General features: G+C 37.4%; 1 protein-coding gene across 2 annotated transcripts; it reads left to right on the forward strand.

The window, feature by feature from the left end:
* The first annotated feature begins 52 nt into the window (after window positions 1-52).
* Window positions 53-22,251, forward strand: CCDC152 (coiled-coil domain containing 152). 2 transcript variants are annotated; one of them, XM_040540097.1, is made up of 9 exons: window positions 53-331; window positions 3,342-3,423; window positions 5,715-5,820; window positions 16,376-16,444; window positions 17,615-17,679; window positions 19,153-19,255; window positions 20,399-20,526; window positions 21,488-21,574; window positions 22,115-22,251. In XM_040540097.1, the coding sequence occupies exons 2-9, from the start codon at window positions 3,361-3,363 to the stop codon at window positions 22,235-22,237; spliced, it is 744 nt and encodes a 247-aa protein (XP_040396031.1). In that variant the 5' UTR covers window positions 53-331; window positions 3,342-3,360; the 3' UTR covers window positions 22,238-22,251. The 2 variants fall into 2 exon arrangements, with proteins under 2 accessions (XP_040396031.1, XP_040396032.1); XM_040540098.1 differs by lacking the exon at window positions 53-331 and adding an exon at window positions 374-985.
* The last annotated feature ends 49 nt before the right edge of the window (window positions 22,252-22,300 follow it).

Here is a 22,300-nt window from a genome sequence, read left to right on the forward strand (position 1 = left end):
AAACAAACAAATAAATAAATAAACAAAAGAGTAACTTGCTCCGTCTCATTTGTAAGCAGATTCTTCAGTTTCCCAGCCTACCCAAAGCAGCAGCACAACCTTCCATCACTACGAGCATTGCAGCAGCACTTACACACCACGCCCCCAAATAGCAGCCTTCCTACAGAGCAGATAATGTCCTGACTGCTGTAGTGAGCTCCAGCTCGACCTCCACAGGCCCTGTAGCATGGTTCTCCACTAACATGGCTATCATGGAAACCTTACTCAGAAGCCCTTTGTGGTCATTTACCTCAGCGAAAGAAGTGATCTGCACGGACAGTATCACTGCTTGGTAACCATAGCTACAGGCACAGTATAAATACTTAGAAACTGGAGATAATGGGAATCAATCGATCTCTCTGTCACTCACAGACCTGCTCCCATATGAAGTCTATTCACCTCTGTTCAAAGGAATATTCAGACGTGAAATTCCCCCTCACCTAACATTAATGTTGATGTCAGGAGCCATTTGATGAGATAACTCATGCACTACACAGGCAGCGAAATCAGGGTCTTGACAGGTGCTCTGCTGAGGTGTTCAAGTTCTGTTTATTTTGTGGGGGAAGCAGAGGGGCAGAGTCACTGCCCTTGGGGTGCTGTCATGACAAAGGCACCCGCTTGTCCCACTCCCCCAGGCACATCATGGCCAAGGAGGGTGGAAGCAACCCTGCTCCCAGAGCCGGCCTCCCGCCCCAGGGCCACAGGCCGCCATGCTCCTCACCGAAGCCCACTGAGGGAAAAGCTGCAGGCAGCCGTGAGGGGACGTGGGGCAAGGCAAGGCGGCGGGGCCCAGGGGAGAAGCTACCGGTGCCCTCTCTTGGTTATGACCTGAGCCCCCCCAAAGGACCTCACTCAGACTCAGGGCACAGGCTGCCAACAGGCTGTGGGGTTTTTGGGGGGACAGGCAGGGCCGGTGGGGTGCAGGGGCCCTTACCTCCACCTCGTGGTAAGGGCTCTGTGAAATCATTTGGGGCAGTGTGATTTGCCCTGCTTCTGGGGGCTACCCGGGTGCCAGTCACTTTGGTCCGCCTACAGTGTTGTACGTGCCCAGAGGGTCCCCAAAGAGTGAGTAATAAAGCACGGGAATGTCAGGTGCCTACCCTAAAGAAGGGTGGGTGGAGGTCAGGAAAACGGTGAGGCCATCTACTGGGTAACTATCACATTCAGATGAGGTGTGCTGTGAAAAAATCAGAGTTTCTCAGGGTTTTCCAGTTATAAATACAGGTTTCACTGTTACACAAAACAAAAATGAAACCTCCGAAACCATCAGAAACAATACTTAAAAAACAACGGTGAGAGATGAGGGGGTGGAGATTAAATATAGGCATCGGTTTTATGACTGCTGAAAATACATGTTAATTCTTTAGTTCTCCACCTAGTAAAATAAAAATAGGGAATTCACAAAAGTGTCTTTGGAGGACATTACATATGTAACAATAATTATACAAAAAGTGATGAATTTTCCTACTGGAAAAATAAAACATTAATAATACATCTTATTATTTTTAATTTATTGTTTTTGTTCAGCAGGAGTTGTATTCCCAGTGGCACTGTTGCCTAACACTGCTGAGTGCTGAGCACATCCTGCCTTCTACATAAACAAATGATGCCATGGAATAGGGAAACACACAAACAAAACAGCATACAATGTGGCAGCTCCCTGAGCTTCCATCCTCAGTCAAAATTTAGAGGGCAAAATAGAGCTTTAAGAGCATGATGAGATGGGACAGTGAAACAGAAAATCATTTAAGATACTGCCCATGATAAGGACTAGAAAGATCAGGGTTTTCATAGTCTACATTTAGATTATTGACTAATAAATTATTAACGTACTTAATTGCTTTACAAAATTGAATGTCCTAAATAAATATTTCAAACTCCATTTTAACAATTCATTGCATTATAATAACAGCTGCAGGTCATTAAGATTGCTAACTTTGAAGAAAATAACTAACTTAACTTAGTTCTTTAATATTAGGCATATTCTTAAAAACCATTGATTTTTTTAAAAGCTCATTATCTTCACCTGACAAATTAGCATTGATCCTTCTAATGCTAACTAAAGGAAACAGTGGATACAAGACAAAATTATTAAACACACAAAACTCATGTCTTTATTGTACTGTTTGCTAAAGAAGCTGCATTTACATAAAGAACTGTAAATATTGAATGAATGAGAAAATTCCATTTGGTTCTTGGTCAGCACTTGTTCATTTACATGTATATTTCAGCATAACTTCATTTTAAGTACATCTGTCTGGAAATCTCTTCAGTTTCTGGGTAGTGCACACATTCTATCTTCTGGTTCAGCTCTCTCATTTCATCTTTTTACTATTTATAAAAAGACAATTTTTATACTTCCACCGAGAACTGATGATTTTGTCCAGAATACATGCTGTATCTGGTATTGGAATCATTATTTGATGAAGCCTGATATTCAAAGATATTTTAGATATTTTTTGAAATGCTCATATTGTTTCTTTCAAATTCATCTTGCAAATGCATGTTGAAGATTCTGTACGTAGAGTTTCTAGTAAAAATAGGAATTGTGTTAATAATCTGGAATTATATGGATGTGCCTCAAAAGACTGTATTTTTATTCATACTGTAAGGTATATATGCAGCAGTGTCTCATCACTGATATTAATGCAAATTGTTTATAAGAAAAGATGTATGTAACTTGAAGCCTCAATAGTTAGAGCATGTTCACAGTTAAAAGGTCTGTATCTTGCATTAATGTGTGCCTCATAAAAGCTCATTTACTTAAGAAACATTTTTTAAGTTAATCAAAATTAACAGAAATTCATCTGTTGCCAATAAATTACGCATAGCGGAGAATGAGTAATTGTTTCAATTGATTCAGTTTCCTGCTCTTTAAAGTGAGACTAGGATAACCAATCTGTTTTAGCAGTATATATAAAAAGAAGTAGGTCATATGTTTTAAAAGCATCCTATGTGCAGATTGCTGATATTTTTAGGTAAAATAGTGTCATTGTGTCTCTGGAGAGGATTCAGGTTTATTTCCGAATCACAAAAACAAAAAATCCAAATTCTATGATGTCATCTAACAGTTTGATAGATTTGCCTTGGGTTTTCTGATATTCATCTAATTTCTTAGAAATGCCTGAGCTCATGTTGAAGTTTCGATTAATATGAAAAAAAAATAATATTTTTTAAAAGGTATTCTCTGTTCTCCTTACCTTTTTGCATATGAAATCATTTGATATAGTGTGAATGGGAAATACATACATTCATAGATCTATTTTTAATATACACATTGATCACTGGATGAAATCTTCCAGATATAAGTGAACCACAGCCATGAAGAAAATCAGTGTGGTGAATCTTGATAAACTTTTAGACAACTTCTCAGAGATAGAAAAGGTAAGTGAGGAAAGTAAAAAATAATTTTTAAAAAATGAAATCCCTATTTACAAATATTTTGTGATGTTTTAATAAGCTTATCATTTCAAAGTTTCTTCTAAGTGGTTTTGGCTTACTAATATGCCTTGTAATAACAATACTTTTGTTTGGAAAGTGTTTGTATTGACAGTATCTCCGAGTGATACTAGTGATTTAATAGAATCATAAAATCACAGAATACCCCAAGTTGGAAGGGACCCAGAAGGATCGTCGAGTCCCACTCGTGGCTCCACATAGGACCACCCAAAAATCAGAGCATGGGTTTGAGAGCGTTGTACAAATGCTTCTTGAACTCTGGCAGGCTCGGTGACTTGACCTTGGAGCCTGTCCCAGTGCCTGACCACCCCCTGGGTGCAGAACCTTTCCCTAACACCCAGCCTGACCCTCCCCTGTCCCAGCTCCATGCCGTTCCCTCAGGTCCTGTCGCTGTCCCCAGAGAGCAGAGCTCAGCGCCTGCCCCTCCGCTCCCCTCGTGAGGGAGCTGCAGGCCGCCATGAGGCCTCCCCTCAGCCTGCTCTGCTCTAGGAGGAACAAACCAAGTGTTCATATCCAACTCATCCTCAACCAGAATCCCCAAATCTGTTTCAGTGGGACTGCTCTCCAACCTCTTTTTCTCCAGTCTGTACATACAGCCAGCGTTGCCCCATCCTAGGTGCAGAATTCAGCACTTGCTCTTGTTGAACTTCATGCAGCAGGTCATTGCTCAGCTCTTTGATTTGAGAGATCTCTCTGCAAAGTCTGTGGAATCTGAGAAGGCTTCTTTTTCTATACTGGAATTTTAATGGTGCTGAGGCCAACTTTGGCTTCTCAGGAGAAGTGCGGAATACCTTTTTGTAACAAAAACATTTATTGGTGATACCAGTATTACAGAGCTTGGCTGGACTTTCCTTTCAGGAATTGTTCCTTTTTTTTCTAGAAAAATATCTTTACTATAACAGAAGCATCTGTTCTTGTATTCCATATGCATTGAGCTCTCTATTTGTCAGTTCTTAGGAGACTGATCCACTGAGAAAAATTGGTATTGTAATTCTTGTTAGACCCACATTGACCAGCTCTCCGGTAATGGATCCTGTTCAGTAAGTCCATACTAGGGATAATATAGATTGGACACCTGAAAGAAATATTTTTCTCATAGAAAAAATATATTATACCAATTCCCATTCACACACATTACTCACTTTGGTGCTCAGTGAAGGCATCAGCAGCCTCTTACACAAAACAGTAGACAGAAACTAACTGAGGAATAATGTAGAATATAGACTACAGAATTCAGAAGAAAGAACTAGCTTATAAGTAGTGAAGTAAGTAGTATTCTTCGTTCAGCAGAGTAAACTATCAACTGCATGGTCTTTCAAGTCTAAAATGTGAATGTCATGAAGTTCAACAATGCCAGGAGCAAGGTCCTGCACCTGGGTGACTGTGTGATTAATTGATTGTGAGCAGTCCTGTCAAGAAGGACTTGGGGATACTGGTGGATGAAAAACTGAACCAGCAATGTGCACTTGCAGCCCAGAAAGCCAGCTGTATCCTGGGCTGCATCAAAAGCAGCATGGCCAGGAGGGCAAGAGAGGTGATTGTCCCCCTCTGCTCTGCTCTCATGAGACCCCACCTGGAGTCCTGTGTTCAGCTCTGGGGTTCCCAGTACAAGAAGGACACGGACCTGTTGGAGCAATTCCAGAGGATGTCCACAAGGACGATCAGAAGGCTGCAGCACCTCTCCAATGAGAGGCTGAGGGCGTTGGGGTTGTTCAGCCTGGAGAAGAGAAGGCGCCGGGGAGCCCTTACAGTGGCCTTTCAGTATATAAAGGGAGCTTATCAGAAAGATGGAGAAAGACTTTTTACCTGAGCCTGTAGTGACAAGACAAGGGGCAACAGTTTTAAATTGAAAGGGGGTAAATTTAGGTTGGATATAGGGAAGAAATTTTTTACAATGAGAAGCATAAGACATTGGAACAAGTTGCCCAAAGAGGTTGTGTATGCTCCATCAATGGAAGTGGTCAAAGTCTTCGAGCAACCTACTTTAGTAAAAGATGTCCCTGCCCATTGCAGGAGAGTTGGACTGGTTGATCTTTAAAGGCCCATTTCAACCCAAGACATTATATTCTATGGTGAAATTTCCAGAAAGTCAAATAACACAGGCTTTTGACTGCAGTATTGTGTCAATGTTAATTTCTATATCAATTTAAAACTCAAAATTCAAAATTTATATCAAAAGATATTAATGTAACATTAGTCTTTTTCCAATTTTCTAGAAAATATCAGAAATTAGTGAAGCAAACAATCTACTGGTTCTTCAGCTGGAAAAATCTAACAGGTTGTTATCATTAAGCCAATCAAAGGAGGAATCAGTAAAAGAAGGTAAGGTTTTTGGTTGATTTTTGTTTGTTTGTTTGTCTTTTAAGAAGTCTGTTTTTGCTTGTATTCAGGAAGTTCTGATAAGTATTTCCATTATTTTCAGACATATAAAATACAGAAATACAGTAGCAAGGATCTAAGATACTGCGTGAAAAATAGTGATGCTTAGTCTTGTGCCAAGTAATGGAATCCACCTCATTTTCTCAAAACAGATAAATTTAATTCACAGATATATTTTGAGAACTGTATTAAAGTAACTATTTTCCACTTGAGTTTAGTATCCACCCACTTTATTAGATTTTTAAGCACATGCAATACCTATGAAAGAAAAACTTTGTGATATTTTTTCTGTTGATTGCATTACTTGTTTTTCCAAGGAAACAGGGAAGGAGGAAAAGGGTCACCTAAGCTTGAGACACCTGATGACATTATTGATCCCAAGTGCTTACCTTTTTCTTTTCTTTACCTTTTGAGCTTCCTATGAACAGCTGCAGTTTACAATTGCCAGCATTTCTAAGCAAACTAACACCAGTAGTTCTACTTAAAGTGTTAGAACTGTGACTTGTGTTAATCAACAAGCAGCTCGAATATCTGTGTAGAACAATAGGGCCAACATTTGGGAAAAGTAAGATCAGCATTGGCATTACCATGTGTCTGGCTGAGCTGTTCCGTTGTTTTCAATATGGCAAATGTCATGTTTCATCTGGTTGACAGAAGTGTTTTGCCAACTGAAAAATGAGCCAGATGTATTTTTGAACGCCTGTTCCACTGTCTTCTGAAATGTCAAAGTTTGCCTGTAATTAGAGATGGGATGTCAGACTGGTGGTCTTCTGAGATAACACGAAGAATTATTTTTCTTAGTTGTTTGTGTGATTTGGTTTGTTTAGGATAACCCAGTTCAGGGGCTGGAATACATTTTCTACCATGCTGACAGGGATATTAAAGTTTTAGTATTCCTTTTTGAATATTGCTTACTTAAATTAATTCTGGGCTGTTTTAAGGACCTTTGGCATTGGTGGAATATGAGTGTTTGTTTTGCCTATACATTTATTTGACTTCCCAAGGACTGGAGATCTGTCCAAAGTGATTAGACTTTGTATCTGTGTGAAATGTAATCTCTGAAGAGGTCAGAATTAAACAATGTGACAGCCCATTTTCAGTTTATAATGTCACTATCAAGTTTCTATCATAGTGGCATTTCCAACTCAGTTACAAGGTGTTAAAGAATACCATGTAATTCTTCAAGCTTGAGTTCAATTAAGCCAATACTGCTGTTGTAAGTTTATTCTGTAGGCTTCACTTGTGTTACTATCACCTTTATTGTGATCAGAGTTTTGGTCATATTTCTTTTACTTTGTATAGCAGGTATCATTATGGTGCTGAACAGTTAGCAATGATAATAAAAGTTTATATCAATATTAAAAAGATTCAAACTGTTCCGTGGAAGCTAAGTAAAGAAATGGCTTTTTACTGTTTTACAGGTGGGAATTTTAAGCATCCACGTCACAATAAAACAGTTGTCAAATAAAGGAGTAATTAAAGTGAAAACTATTAAATTAAGATTTTTTTTAATACTTCTTTTCTAGAAGTATATCTTTTCAGATGGGTATTTGACAAAAAGAGAAATAATATTTAGTATTCATCATTGATTTTATGCTGTGAAGGCTTTGTGGTTTCTTATTCTCCTGTAGTTCATAGAGTTGCTGAAAGGTGCATTTTTTTGTAGAGCTTTTGACAGATTAACTTGATAAAAGTTAGGAAACAGCGTAGAAGTAAACTTAGTTGAACACTGAAGTGAGGTTGCCAGTAGGTTCACTCAGACTTTTTCTGGGACGCAAGTAATTCAGCGTATTCACAAATGAATTGGAAAAACTTCTGAGTGAGTAAGTGAAGTTTGCTGGTGATACTGATCTGTTCATTTACAATGAGGATCTCATGATACAGAACGACAAGGTGATAAAATGAGGAGGTGAAAATCAGTAGCAGTGCATATGGGAGACTTCATATATAAACAGCAGTTGGCTCTAGTTGGCTGCTTCTCAGGAAAAAGGTCTTGGTGTACTTGTGGACAGTTCTCTGAAAATATCCGTAGTCATATAAGCAAAAATAGTGGTAGGCATGATTATGGAAGTAACATCTTGTCCCTTTAAAGTCCATGATTTTCATACATGTTCACATCCCCACATGTTAAAATGGACATATCAGAACTAGAAAAAAATAACAGAGAAGGCAGAAAGGTTTTTTATTGTCAGGGAGGAGCAACGGACAGAGAGTTGGGAACTAATAATGTATCAAGACTCACAGAGGCAGGGTCCTCAACAGCAGGGACCCAGTCCCACCATACCCATGCAGGGCTGGCCCAGTGCTGCCAAGGTCAGACAAAATTCCACAGTACCGAAAAAAGTACACAGTGATTGTACAGGTCCAAGGTCAAGGCAAGAGGACAAGTCAGGATCAGATCCAGAACCCATAACAGGGGCCAGATATGTTCTTTTCATCCCCAGTAGGTTCACGGTGATGAGGCAGGTCTGAAATCAAGGCAGAAGTCACTCCCTTGGTTGGAACCAGTGCAGAGATCAATGGGGTATGTGGCTAGGCACAGGTACAGCCGCAACACAGCTGTGACTTAGCTCAAGTTAGACAAAAGGCAAGAACCATAGCTTAAAAGCAGCTCCCAAGTGAAGGAGGGGTGGCTATTTCCAAGTTATCATCTAACCTTGAAACAGCTTTTTTCAGGGGCATTGAGCTGGCCCTGAGCCCAACCAAACACCAAGGAGAGGATTGGGGAAGGATGTGCTTGGGGCCCTCAGAAACATGGCCATACTAGTGGAACATCTAAAGAAAAACTTAAGTTGACTGATATCTTTTCACCCTGAAGTGAAAAAAAATACATCTGGTATGACTGATAGCTGTAAAATTATAGTGTAGAGAAAGAGACTAGGTAACGATTGTGATAAGAACTTGATGGAAATCAAACTGGTTGATTGATTTAAAGCAAAGAAAATTACAAAAAATCCACACATTACAAAATTATGTTGTTGAATTCCCAAAGAAGCTTGTGGATATCAGAAGTATATATTAGTCCAAAAAGATTACAAAAAACAACAACAACAACAACAACAACAGAAAAAAAACATGTAAGAAAACCTTATCATGTTTATTAGAATAGAATAGAACAGAACAGAATAGTTCACTTGCAAGGGACCTTCAAAGATCAAACTGCCTGACCACTTCAGGGTTAATTGAAGTTAAAACATATCGGTGAGGGCATTATTGAAATGTCTCTTGAACGCTGACAGGTGTGGGGCACCAACCACCTCTCTAGGAAGGCTGAGAGGAAGCACTTGGAAAGGAAGCACTAGGAGAGAAAGCACTCTAGGAAGCACTGAACAGTGCTTGACCACCTTCAGGGTAAAGAAGTTGTTCATCATGTCCAGTCTGAACCTCCCCGGTGCAGATTCATGCCATTCCCACTCATCCTATAATAAGAGAAGAGACCAACACCTCTCTCTCCACCTCCCCTGCTGAGAGCAACAAGGTCACCTCTGAGCCTCCTTTTTTCTAAACTAGACAACCCAAGTGTCCTCAGCCTCTCCTCGCAGGACATGCCTTCCAGCCCTGTTACCAGCTTTGTTGCCCTCCTCTGGATGCTTTCAAGGACCTTAACATCATTTGTATATTGTGGAGACCAGAACTGCACCCAATATTCAAGGTGAAGTTGCACCAGCACTAAATATAGCAGGAGAATCACCTCTTTTGACTGCCTGGTTATGCTGTGTTTAATGCACCCTCAAAAGCAGTTTAGCTGCCAGGATATGTTGCTGGCTTACGTTGAGCTTGCTGCTGAGCAGCACCTCCAGATCCTGTTCTGCTGATCTGCTCCCCAGCCACTGGTCTCCCAGGCTGTGCCTGTGTCTGGCATTGCTCCATCACAGGTGAAGCATCCAGCATTTTCGTTCACTGAATTTCATGACGTTGATGATTGCCCAGTGCTCTGAGGTGTCGAGATCCCTCTGCAAAGTCTTATCTCTCTGGAGAATCCAAATCACCTCCCAGATTAGTATTGTCAGTGAACCTGCTGAAGATGCTTTCCACTCCTGCATCCAGCATATTGATAAAAATGTTGAACAGAACTGGCCTAGAATTGAGCCACCATCAGTGACCAGAAGCCAGCCAGATGTAGTCACATTCACTGCTACCCATTGAGCTCTGCCCTTCAGCCAGTTCATCACCCAGTTCATTGTTACTAAGGCAGAACTTTCTCCCCGTGAACCCTTTTTGACTATGTCTGATAATAGCTTAGTTCTTTAAATGCCTTTCAGTGGCATCCAAGATAATTTTCTCCATAACCTTTCCAGGCACTGAGGTTAGACTAACAGGTCTAACCTGTGTAATTTCCTACGTCTTCTCTCAAGAACTTTTTGTAGATGGGTATAACATTGGCTAGCTTCCAATCAGCTAGAACCTCCCCAAGACTCCCCAAGTATTTAACACAAAGACAGTACCTCTCACTCAGATCTTCCTTATTTATGTTTTTTGGAAGATGAGAGGATGCATTATGGCAGTGTCTGTCCAGCTTTTTTACTCTTTCCTGAAGTGTCTTCTACTGGGTACTAAGAAAGGGGATAGTGGAACTTTGATCTGACTCATTAGAGTCATTTGTTTTTCTATTAATCACAAAAGACAATGAAGAATAAGCATTCAGAAACAGACCAAGAAGCTTCATTAGTGATGAAAACAAAGAGGTGAGTTTTTATACAAAAGAGATTTTAAAGAGGGAAAGGAAAAAATTGATAGAAAGAAGAATTTATTCTTTCCATAAAACCTGCGGTATGAAAAATAGCAGAGAATGCACAAGAGACAATGCAGGAAGTCAGACCAGCTGGGAAAACTGCAGCAAGGACACTGTAACCAGAATAGACTGAAAACAGATGGAATTCAGTAGAGAGATTTAGGCTTCTTAAATAGTGGTGCCTCGCATCACTGAGATATTTCACTGAGTGAAATGATTTGAGGCGATAGTTATGCTGATAAAACTGAGGAGAGCGACCTCGAGCTGTTTAGCAGCAGATGGAATGGTGGAAAAAAAGGCAACAACAACACATCTCAAAAATACTCATGTTGTAGTAGTTGTACAAATTGGTAAGGATATTGATAGGAAACAGAATTGCTAGAAGCCGAGAATTCTTGTCTAAAAGTAAAAGATTACAAAGCTGCTAGTAGCAGTAAAGGAAAAATCAAAGGGGGGAACTTGGAACACAGTGGAACATCCAAGAAGTGTTTCTGAAAGCTACTTGGTGATAAGATAAACGAGAGATGCCAAGGGCAAAAATATATTTAGAAATTAATGTAATTATTAAAGCCATTTTATTAGGTTAATAAGGTATTCCAGTAGAACTCTAGCACACCACAATACTTGAAGAGTTTACGTAACATTTTTGAACTGCATTCATTAAAGGCGATCAGGCAACAGTTTCACAGCCGAACAAAAGTTACCATGTTAATGGAGATCAGCAGTGATTGTAATGTTAAAAATATTTCAAAAGGTCATTACAGCTTTTTTAGTAATTAAAAATTAGAATAATTATAAAATATTTCTAAGGCATTTTGCTTTTTCTTTTTAAAATTGATGGTAGTAATCTTTGTAACTTTATCAAATTCACCTGCAACATTCAACCTTCAGAAGACAGATTTATGATTAAATTAGTAGCATACTGTATATTCAGAATCAGAACACTGGAAGTGCTATGTCAAATAGTTTGATTCTTTGTAGAACTTTTTCTGAAAGTCAAAGCACTGTGGCATTAAAAACCACTTGTTATTATTGGTGGAGATATAAAGGAGTCCTGTGCAGAACTGGAGAAGATGTATGAGACCAAAAGCAGCATTGATACTTCCATTCTTACTCTGGCAAGAGTTATCCTAACAGACACTGGCTGTGAGAATGGCTTTAATATAATGATAGGGCCAGCTGTGGCTTGGAAAAAAAGATTTCTTCTAGCCTCATGTCCTAAACCACTTCCCAGAACCCAGCTTAGCCACTTTTCCCAAGAGTATCTGTAGAAGAGTTGGTCCAAAAGCTGAAATTGCTGGGTCTGGACAGCTGCATCAATTTTTCAATGAACAATGTCAACATACATTCTTAATGTATGTACATTCTCAAATTGAATAACATTCTTACGTTCATCTTACTACAAATTTAACACAGGAGCAAATGAACTTATAGGACAGATAAACAACTCAGCCTTAGACTATAAGGCTTAACAGTAGACCACAAAGCAATTCACAGAACAGCTAAGGAAAAACATGAGAGACCACATGCTGGTGAATGTTTCACATATGATTCCAAATAAACATGCTGCTTTCAGCAAAGGAGCAGAGAGCAAGAGCAGCGTGGAAGGGAAGGCTCTTGTTCTGCCTACCCTCAAGGAGTTGTGGCTGCTAGTGCTGGTGGGGTGCAGGAAGTGGAATTTTATTCTTGCTGAAGAACTCTTTGTTAGTATGAGAAACAGAAATGAGAATCACATTTCATGCCCCAAGAAATCTCCAACAAGTATCAGTGAGAACGTGAGGGCTCCATGAAATCCTTGATTGCCAGAAGTCTCTTTGGAAATCCGTAAGGTACAAGAAGAGTGGGATATGCAAAGGAAGAAATAAAATGTATAAAACTCAAGGGGGAGATGAGTGTGAAACACTAACCAAATATAAGGTAAAAAAAGACGAGCAAGTTGGTAAGTGTATACATTTTCTGAAAGATAATAAATAGGCTTTGCTTTGTCTTAATATGCTCTTTGCTAAACCAAAGTGAGATTCAGGACCACAGTTTTTGTTTAGTGTAAATCCTTGCAGATACACTTAAAACATTTTTTTTTCTCCTCCTAAGTGTTTTCTGTGCTGACTAAATGGAGTCCTGTGGTGCAGACTACAGTTCTGAACAAAAATATACCATAGTTTTTTTAAAAAAAGCAATTGTATTGTTTCCACAGAAAACTTAAGGTGGTTCTATTTTGACTGAAATAGTGTTTTGGGTTTGTTTTTGTTTAGTTTGGCCAATAATTACTTCACTTTTTTCAAATATTTCTTGCAGAACTTGCTCTGTAGCTGTAGATATTGCTTCCAAGTAACAAGAATGGGAAAGACATGACATTTTCTTAGCATCTTTGGGATTAAATATTTGTTGACTATGGTTTTAAAGATGTTAAAGGGAAAAAAAAAAAAAAAAAAAAAAGGTCATTGATGCACTTGCCCTATAAGAAAAAAAGCAAATATTTTCAGTTCTAAGTTCAGATGGAAGACACTGCAATAAATTATAAATTAAACACGGGAAAAGATCTGTTAGGCTGTTCAGTCTTTCTGAATGTAGGGAGTGTTCTGTACAGAGAAGGAGCCACACAAAATCCATAACAGATGCTAATACCAGTGATCTACAAAGCTGCAACCATTTAGTAAAATTTTGTTTTTTCTTCCTTAATGCAGCCAAGCCAAACCAGGTGCCCACTAATTCTGTCCAGTCACAACTATAATTACAGAAGCAATTTGTCAATATTTATCTTTTAAAGATAGTAAAGATAAGGAAATATTCTCGGGACTAGACAAAAGAGTGGCTTTCACCTGAATAGCTGTGATTCATTGTAAGACTGGCTGCTGTACCCTTGTTTACTCAAATGAATAGATGTTTACAGTTTGTGTAAGAATTACAAGCATTTGAGTTTATCTTCTGCATTTTCAAAGGGGAGAAAATTTGTAATAGAATGTGTCGGTAGAAATGGGCATGCTGACCTAAAGCTTCAGATTTTGAATGGGATTTTTCTGCAAATGCTGTTGATACGGTGTGTTACCTAGCATAGGAACTGAGAGCAGGCAATGTTTCTGTGCTGCTCCTGCTCCCTCTACTGCTGTGTTGGAGGAATTGAACAGGAGAATGTCGGCGGCTAACACTCAGCTGAGTGAATAGCAACCGATGGAACGGTAGGTTACAAGGTCAAAAGGTTTGAGTGGAAAACTGAATCTTGGAGGTGGAATCATAATTCATCATCCTTACTCCATTATTTGTGACATATTCTTTAATTATAGGATCTACAGTTGTCAACAGACCTTTGGCCTTGTGAGACAAGGAACTGTTATTTAGCATAACGTTATCAGCTGCGGGAATTAAAAGCAACTTCAGAAATGCAGTGGTACTCTGAAAATAGAAAGCAAAGTTTCAAGACTAAGCTACCTCAGTTTTTGTGTTCCCAGTCTTCTCAGTCTTTGAAAGTTTTGTCATTTTACTGATAAGGCTACAAGGAACAGAAGAGATAAAAATAGTATTTAATGAAAATATAATGTTATAGTAGTCCATACAGTCCTTCCTTTTCCGACAGCATCCTGTCTCATTCATGATAAGATTTTGATTTTCTATAGCTAGAAAGATGATGGTAGTTTTATCCCCAGATCACTATATCACTCCGTATTCTCTCCACCTCCTCTTTCTGGGAAGAAACTGTATACCTACACATGTATTCAAGACGAATTATGATTACGAGCATTCATAATTCAGATATGATAGAATTAAGAAAGGTTGATGTGAGTGGTTGGACTCACATTATCCTTAAAGCCTGATTTCTTTTGTCCTGCCTTCATCCTGTCCTGAGTTTCCTGTTTATCCACCTCACTTTGCTGCATGTTTCGTTGTATGTTTTTCATCTTACCACTGCTGTCCTTTTTCTCTAGGCAGCTGCCACTCCTCTTCGCCATTAGTTGCTTCTTGACTCACAGTTCTGTCATCTATCTTCCAAGGCACGCCTAGCTCTGCTGTGTCCTGCTCCTCCCATCTACATCTCAGTTTCTTTCACAGTGTCTTTCCCAGTCTCTGCCTTTTTCATTACAGCAAAGCATCTTTAATCACCAACAGAAGGAAACAGCATGGTTACAGAACAGAGAGGCTGACATCAGCTTTTATTACAGAGCAGCAGTTATCTCTTAGGAGATATAGTAGGAGAAGTCTTGTTCAGTTTTGGGAGTGTCAATTTGAGTCTTGAAAATTTAGTAGCGAGTTGTAAATGGTCTCTAGGAAGCACATACAAAGAGATTTTCTGAAGTCAACAGCTTGACTGAATTTGAAATGGCCACATCTTCAGAGTGGAGGTCAGCTAAATGTTTGATAGAGGCTAGGTCTCCTCCACTGACAGTTTAAATGTTCCTGTTCTGAAGAATATATCTTTTAGCAATTCATGTGATAGGAGGACAAACACATGAAAACTAATGACAAAGGACATTTTAGGAAAGCACCGTTTCTCAGAGCCCGCAATGGATTTTTTCATGTTCATTTTTACTGCTGTTAAGTATGCAACTCAATTTTTGTAAGCTTGTTGTTAGTTTTCATACCTTTATATACTTTTTATCAAATTGTAATACTCATTGTATGTAAAACTTACATAATTAACAGCCTTAAAATTAGTATTTAGCCGGCTTCTGTAAGCTAAACGGTGTTTTCCTTGCTGTATTAAGATAGGAAAATGTTTAATAAATGTCATTAACTGTTAAGCAATTAGACACCCTGGAACTGTGTCTTCAGCACTGATATTGTCAGCAACCTTTAAGAACTAAAACATTGCAGCAGACAAAACTAATTTAATGTAGAAAAGTAATTTATTTTGCTTTTAAACTTCCTTTATTGAAATATTTATTTGCAGATAATGTTGTGTACCAGAGTTCTCCAGTGTTCTCTTCCTCCCTTTATAGATTGTGGAATTTAATGGTGATTACCAGAGTGCTTGATACACTATTTGGAAACTCACAAATCTATCCAATAATAACTGGCTTATTATCATTTTTCAAAGCCCTGTCCTATACACTGTGTTCACTGTATTTTTTTCCCCAAATGAACAGTAATTCCTATACATGCCCAATGTTTGCTGTTTAAATAGCTGCCTACAAAATGCTCAACAGGCTTTCCTTTAGCATGCCATTGTTTTGCCTGAAGTTCACCTTCACATGCAGATACATGGGATGACAAGGTTGCTAAGTAAGCAAAATCCCAAATATGAAGTAATTCACATTTAAATTATTATTTTAAACGCCCAATCTTAGAACAACACTGTGTATAGCTTCTTTACTTTTTCTGAATTCTTGTGGTCTGTTAACAGAAGGCTACAAATCTCTAAGCTGATTTATACAGTGCAAGTAAGCTTTAAAATAATATATTCTGTAAGTTACTTGTGCAAAAATGTCCTTCTTCAAAGTCGTGTGATGAATTAAACAAGGTTAACTCACAAAGAGAAAGACAACACTGATTCTTTAAAAAGAGTTTAAATCACCTTTACAGTGGGTAAAGCAGTATATTTTTCCTACTATTCCAAAAAATGTGGATTGAATATTCTTGGAAGACCAAACAGAAGGATTTATGCTCTAAAGTCTGTTACTCAAAAATGTATGTTTTTCTCTTGCATTTTTATTGTGTTTTTAAAATGTTGCCTAAACCTGGTGTTCATTATTCTTCTTCAATTGCTATAATGAATTCCAAAATTAAAGTGGTGAGGAAGTTATTTAAAACTACTGGATTTCTCATTTCTTCTAGAATGCACTGCCCTACAGAATGTGATCAAGGGTCTAACACAAACTCTTGAAAATCACTGCAACGTGAAAGGTAAAAGCAAAAATGTTCTTATATATTCTGTGCAGTAAATTAAAATAAGTAGACATTTACAGTTTTTCTTTATATTAACGTGTGTTTTTTTTTCAGAGAGAGAAATTCACTGGCTTTGTTTCATTTCAGGGATGAAACAAAGTGTATCTAAAATCAATCCTGTGCAGATTTTGGAGGTCTATGTGCTTAATACATGTCTACTGCTATTATTCTACTTAGAATCCACCCATAAAAGTTCTGTCTCAGTGAGATCTTTAATTAGTAGTTGGATTTAATTTTTTTTTCAGCGCAGCACAGAAAATTTTAGAAAATTTCAGAAAGTATTATTTGATCACTAAACTGTAGTTCCTTTAAGCATTAATGCCTCTTTTTTTTTTTTTTACCAATGTTCTTTGTAAAAACAGTCTTAATCCTCAGCTTAATGTCATTAAAATTTGGCTGTTATCCATAAATACTCAACAATTACTCACTGTTGTTTTAAAGTTAAATAGACAAATATTTGTTATATTTTTATACACACCATATATCAAAGTATCTTTATATCACAGTTTAATTCTAGAGCTTATACTCTATTTTATAGCTGTTGTGTGTTCAATGAAATTTAGCATAAGTATTAATAAACCTCTAAGATTAGAAGTATATGGCTGTTTTTAATACTCAAAATGAATTTTACTAATCAAGAAAGCAGCAACTGCTTTTTCTGAATTCTGTTTTTGAGATACCGCTTTCCAGTTTGCATAATTATTGTCGCTGTAGACAGTCTTTATAAGAGCTTACAGACATTAACTGAGTTGTGGTTTTGAGAAACAAGTCCTTTAAAAGTTGCATCTCCCAATTTGAAAGTGCTGTGGACATTATTATAATCTTTTGTTTTCTGAGACAGTTAACTTTGCATCTAGGTTTTCTGGACTGCATCGGTAATCAGAAGAGTAAAAACAGTTCAACTTAGTAATACCAAGCAAATATTATGATTATACTACGAATTTTCTTTTTCAAAATAGGGAGGCTGAGATTATATAGCTCTGTAAATTAAGATTAACACCTCTAGAAAATGTAAAGTTTTGTAAAGTTCAGGCAAGTAAAAAAGTGTAATTTACTTATTCTCCTTTCATGCTAATAACTGCCAAAATGTACCTTTTAGTGTATTATTCTCTTTTATTTATTATTTAGATGAAAACGGTAGACTGAAGGAAAACATTCACATTTTGGAAGAGAAATTAAAGGCTTGTGAACAGGTTCGTCACAAACGATCATTCTTTAGTCAGAGGAATAGCAATATTTCTGTCTCTATTGAAGTATTTCATATATCTTTATGCTCTTGGGTTTGCTATTGATCACATTAGTGTTGCACTTTTCCTTAAATTATCATGTGTAAAAAGAGAAAATTTGTTCTAATGACAGTATCAATATAAGAATGTGTTACAGGGCCTAAAAGGTCAAAACTACAAAGTGCTGAGAAATAAGATGCACTTTTTGTGTGTGTGTGTGTATTTAGTTTTAAATTCCACTTCGCATTCTAAAGTATAATATTCCACATGAAAGTGCACATAATTTGATTATATTCAAGATAGCTGCTCTACTGCCAGGGAATCAAGAACTGTCTGAATTTTGTCTGTGGTTTCTTTGGGAGTAAATGCTGTAAAAAGAATAGGTCTCTATATCTCATAATAAATTCAAGTTACCATCTCTGTACTTTTTATCTATCCCACTCTGGTTTGGAAAGGAGGTAACATGAGCAGGGCTAACCACGTGTTGTGTTAGATCTCTGTGCTATGATTGCATATCTCTTACCTGCATAGGATTAAGGATCTTATTGCCAGTTTCCTTTGCCTGTGTTTATAGTAGTCATAAGTGTATATTAAACTTTTATACCAATAGAGCTGTTACCTTGACAGTTTGAGAATAAGTAATGCTTTCGAAAAGATGTATGCAAATTATGATTATACATGTCTTTTATGTATAAATGCACAGCTAGTGATGTTCTGAAGGCACTTACTTGACCACCCTGTATATGCTATTACCGCCAAATAGTAACTGCCTTTGTAAGTGACTTAAAGAATTGCTCTGGTCAGTGTCTACCTACCACTGAAGGCTCTTGACAAGAGCTTTGGAGTAAGCACCTCTGCAAATACAACCAATTCCTTTCCAGTTCCAGAGTATTTCTCATTGGATCAAACTTAAAATAGGCATGCTCAAACTGTTTACTTGAAAATCAGCACCACCACCGTCACTACCACTAATACCACTGATGTTTCCACTGCTGCCAGTGTAAAGTTGTGGAATCCTTGGTATAAGCAGTATTAACAACCTTGCATACCTTAAATCCCATTTCTGTTATATAGTCCTACATTCGAAAATCCAGTAAGGTAAAAATGTAGTCACTTAACTAACTGCAGCACCACCTCATATCCTAGACTGGGGAAAGGGATACCACTTCTACATTTGCCTTTTCTCCTCATAAGTGAAATTCCTAATTTTATTTTAACTGGTGGCTGTAATAAAATGAAATTTGCTACATCTTTCATCTGTAGACTTCCACCAGGTTGTTTAAGAAGTAACTGGAATTTTAGAATTGAACAGATGCAACATAAAACCAGTACTGAATTATAGAGTACTGTACATTTTGACGTGAATGTTGTGCTTTGCAGAAGACTTTCTAAGTAAGCACAGAAACCTGAAGATTTTTATGAAGCTTTTTACATTCACAGGAATATAAAGATCAGATTGAGAAACTTATGATAGAAATTCAAAACAAAGAAGAAGCCCACAAATTAGAAATAACACGGTTGAACTGCAACATAAGAAAAAAATGTAAGTTCTCTCAAGACTGAATGATACATAGTTGGGTAAGCCACGTTGTAACCTGTAAGAGCTATAAAGAGCTATACTCCTTCTAGCACAAATACAAGAATTCAACTTCTTAATGGAAAACACTGGAAAACAGTTTCTACTTAGAGTACAGATGTCATACTGACAAAACAAAGACACTTGAAAGCTCGAAGAGGATAGTGTTGAACTGAATTTGATCTTAGATCAAGAGAACAGAATCATAGAATCATAGAATCATTCAGGCTGGAAAAGACTTCTAAGATCACCTAGTCCAACCTTTATTTCAGTACTGACAAGTCCACCACTAAACCATGCTACTAAGTTCTACCTCTACACATTTCTTGAAGGCCTCCAGGGATGATTACTCAACCATTTCCCTGGGCAGCCTGTTCCAATGCTGCAAAACGCTTTCAGAAATTTCTCCTAATACCCAACCTAAACCTCCCGTAGTGCAACTGGAGGCCATTTCCCCTCATCTTATCACTTTGTGCCTGTGAGAAGAGCCTGATCCCCACCTTGTTACAACTTCCTTTAAAGAAATCAGAGTACAAGGTCTCCCCTTAGAGAATGGCAGTGGGGTAATATTACAGCAAGGTAAGATGAACAGAAATTCCAAAACAGATAGAACAGACACAGGGAACTTTGACCTAAACATCTGAAGGAATGAAATTTTGGGTTAAGTGCTATGTGGAAAATTGCTGAAGTGTGAGCTAGACTGCTGTGAGGGTGTTCCAGCTATGCTCAATAAGCATGACAACATACATTTTTTTCGCAGATAAATAAGTCTGCAAAAAGAAACATCTGACTGCAGTATTGATATTCTTTTCATTACTGACGTAGCCTTGAAAAGTAGGATTTTTTTGGTTATCCACTTAGCTTAAAAAAGGTAACCAAAGTCTTTGTAGAATGTGGTGCATCTTTAAGGAGACTTCATCTCATTGTCATGGGACAGGGTGGTTTCCACATAGCTTTGATGTGTCTTTTGTTTGACTGAAATTGTTTTCCTGTGAAATACTGACCTGCTGTTCAAGAAAGTTCTAATATTTGGGAAATGCTGTTACTATTTTTTTCATCTGATCATATTCTATAGTTTAGTCATCATATTTGGTGTTACTGTGTTATTAGCTGAAGCACAAGAGGTGGAGTTTAGAGAACAAATAGAGAAAAAAGAACAGGAAATACTAGAGCTAACTAGGCAGCTGAAAACTCAAGATGAAGAGAAGCAAAATGAAATAATTAAACTGCAGATAGAGGTATGTGTTATTCTGAGTTAAAGATCAATTACGTATTGGGTAAACTTAGAAGACTGTGGAGTGAAAAATCTCATAGTTAGTACATAAACTAATGTGACGGAACCTATGAAACTTAAAAAGTGATCATCTTTACAAAGATCAGTGGCACATGCTCTCTTCTGTAATGGTATCTGGGTAGTTTCTGCTCTGAAATCTAGAGTCCAACCTGATACATATGGAGAGTGAAGTTTGCAGTGTTCTTGGTTTAAATTACTTGAAAATTTTGCTATTTTTTGAGCTATAAAAATTAATACTTTATGTTTATTCTTAATCTTTTGTATTTCTAAATGCTTTGAATGTGGTTTATTATTATTATTATTATTATTTATTTTAATTTTATTTTTTTAAATAAACGTCCAAGAGTTTTAAAACTTCTAATCCTGCAGAGGTTTGAGTAATTGAATTCAACATGTATTTCATGGCTCAAGTTTTAAGACACTGTCCTGACTACAGAAAAATTATGAAAATACTTTAAACCTTTCACATACTGAAAAAAAAGCAAGGTGTGAAAGTGTTTGGGCTGAGTTATCCTTGGAACATGAGGCAAGGGGGATGGTTTCAGAATTTTTTAGCATCCGTTCATTTTCTCCTCCTGCGTACATGAAACAATTTTTTTTAACAGTGTTCTTTTCATCTAGCATTTCAGAAATATTTATATTGTGTAATGTATTGGGATTAGAATATTTGCACTATCTGCTTTTTGCAGTATTTTGAAGAATTGTTTTTTTAAGAAACATACTCTATAAATGCATTATTTTCTAAGTAAGCTTCATTGTCCTAGGATTAAATAGTAGATAAATTTGCTAGTGTTACTTTCAGGTACACAATCCATTAAATATATATATATATCCTTGTATTAACATACTTTTTTTTTTCCCCCCTTGCTGGGCTGTTAATGTTCTCTCTTTCCTGATTCTTTCAGTTCAATGCTAAATTGGCAAGAGTCCAGAACAAAACAACAAAGTCATTTTCAGATGCTTCTGTCTTGCCACAAAGTATCTATCGAAGGGTATGTGATTTAATAGCCTCTAATCTGCAAACTCTCAACTATTGCTACAGCCTGTTTCAAACAGCAGTTCTTTTTCAAACAGAAACTGTGTTCTGTTTGTTCCACAATAAAACTTCGGGGAAAAAAGTTCCGTGTCTTACAGGGCTCATCTTCACTGTCTCCAACACACCTCTCCCACCTCTAGACAACTAATTTCATGTCTTTTGTGCTGATGTTGGTATAGATAGGGTTTACCTTAATACCTTTGACAAGAACAACAAGAAAAGCCTACATGTGAAGTGGTTTTAGTACAGATTTTTTAACTTTGGAACTTAAGGTAGTAATGACATCAATAACTGATACAAATTATATATGCATTATTGTTTTTATAGGCTGGAAATTTTGTGATATCACAGAAAAAGGATTTTGGGGAAGTCATCTTTGTAATGTTGTGATAAAAAATACTGAGAAAGATATTCTAATATTTTGTATTAGCAATAGCATATTGCAGATAATCCTACCCAATGTTTATGAACACAGACTTTTCTTGCATTTTTGCAGAAGTTGCAGCATCTCCAGGAGGAGAAAAACAAGGAAATTGAAGTTCTCCGAAACACCATAAGAGACTTAGAGCAACGTCTTAATAAAGGCCAGGACTTGCACTTCAAACGGAGGCGGTTTTGAGTAAATAGTATGAGGCATTTCAGTAGTACAAACGATGAGAAACAACGTATTTCAAACCGTTAA

The sequence above is a fragment of the Cygnus olor genome, chromosome Z, assembly GCF_009769625.2.
Source record: "Cygnus olor isolate bCygOlo1 chromosome Z, bCygOlo1.pri.v2, whole genome shotgun sequence".
Lineage (NCBI taxonomy): Eukaryota > Metazoa > Chordata > Aves > Anseriformes > Anatidae > Cygnus > Cygnus olor.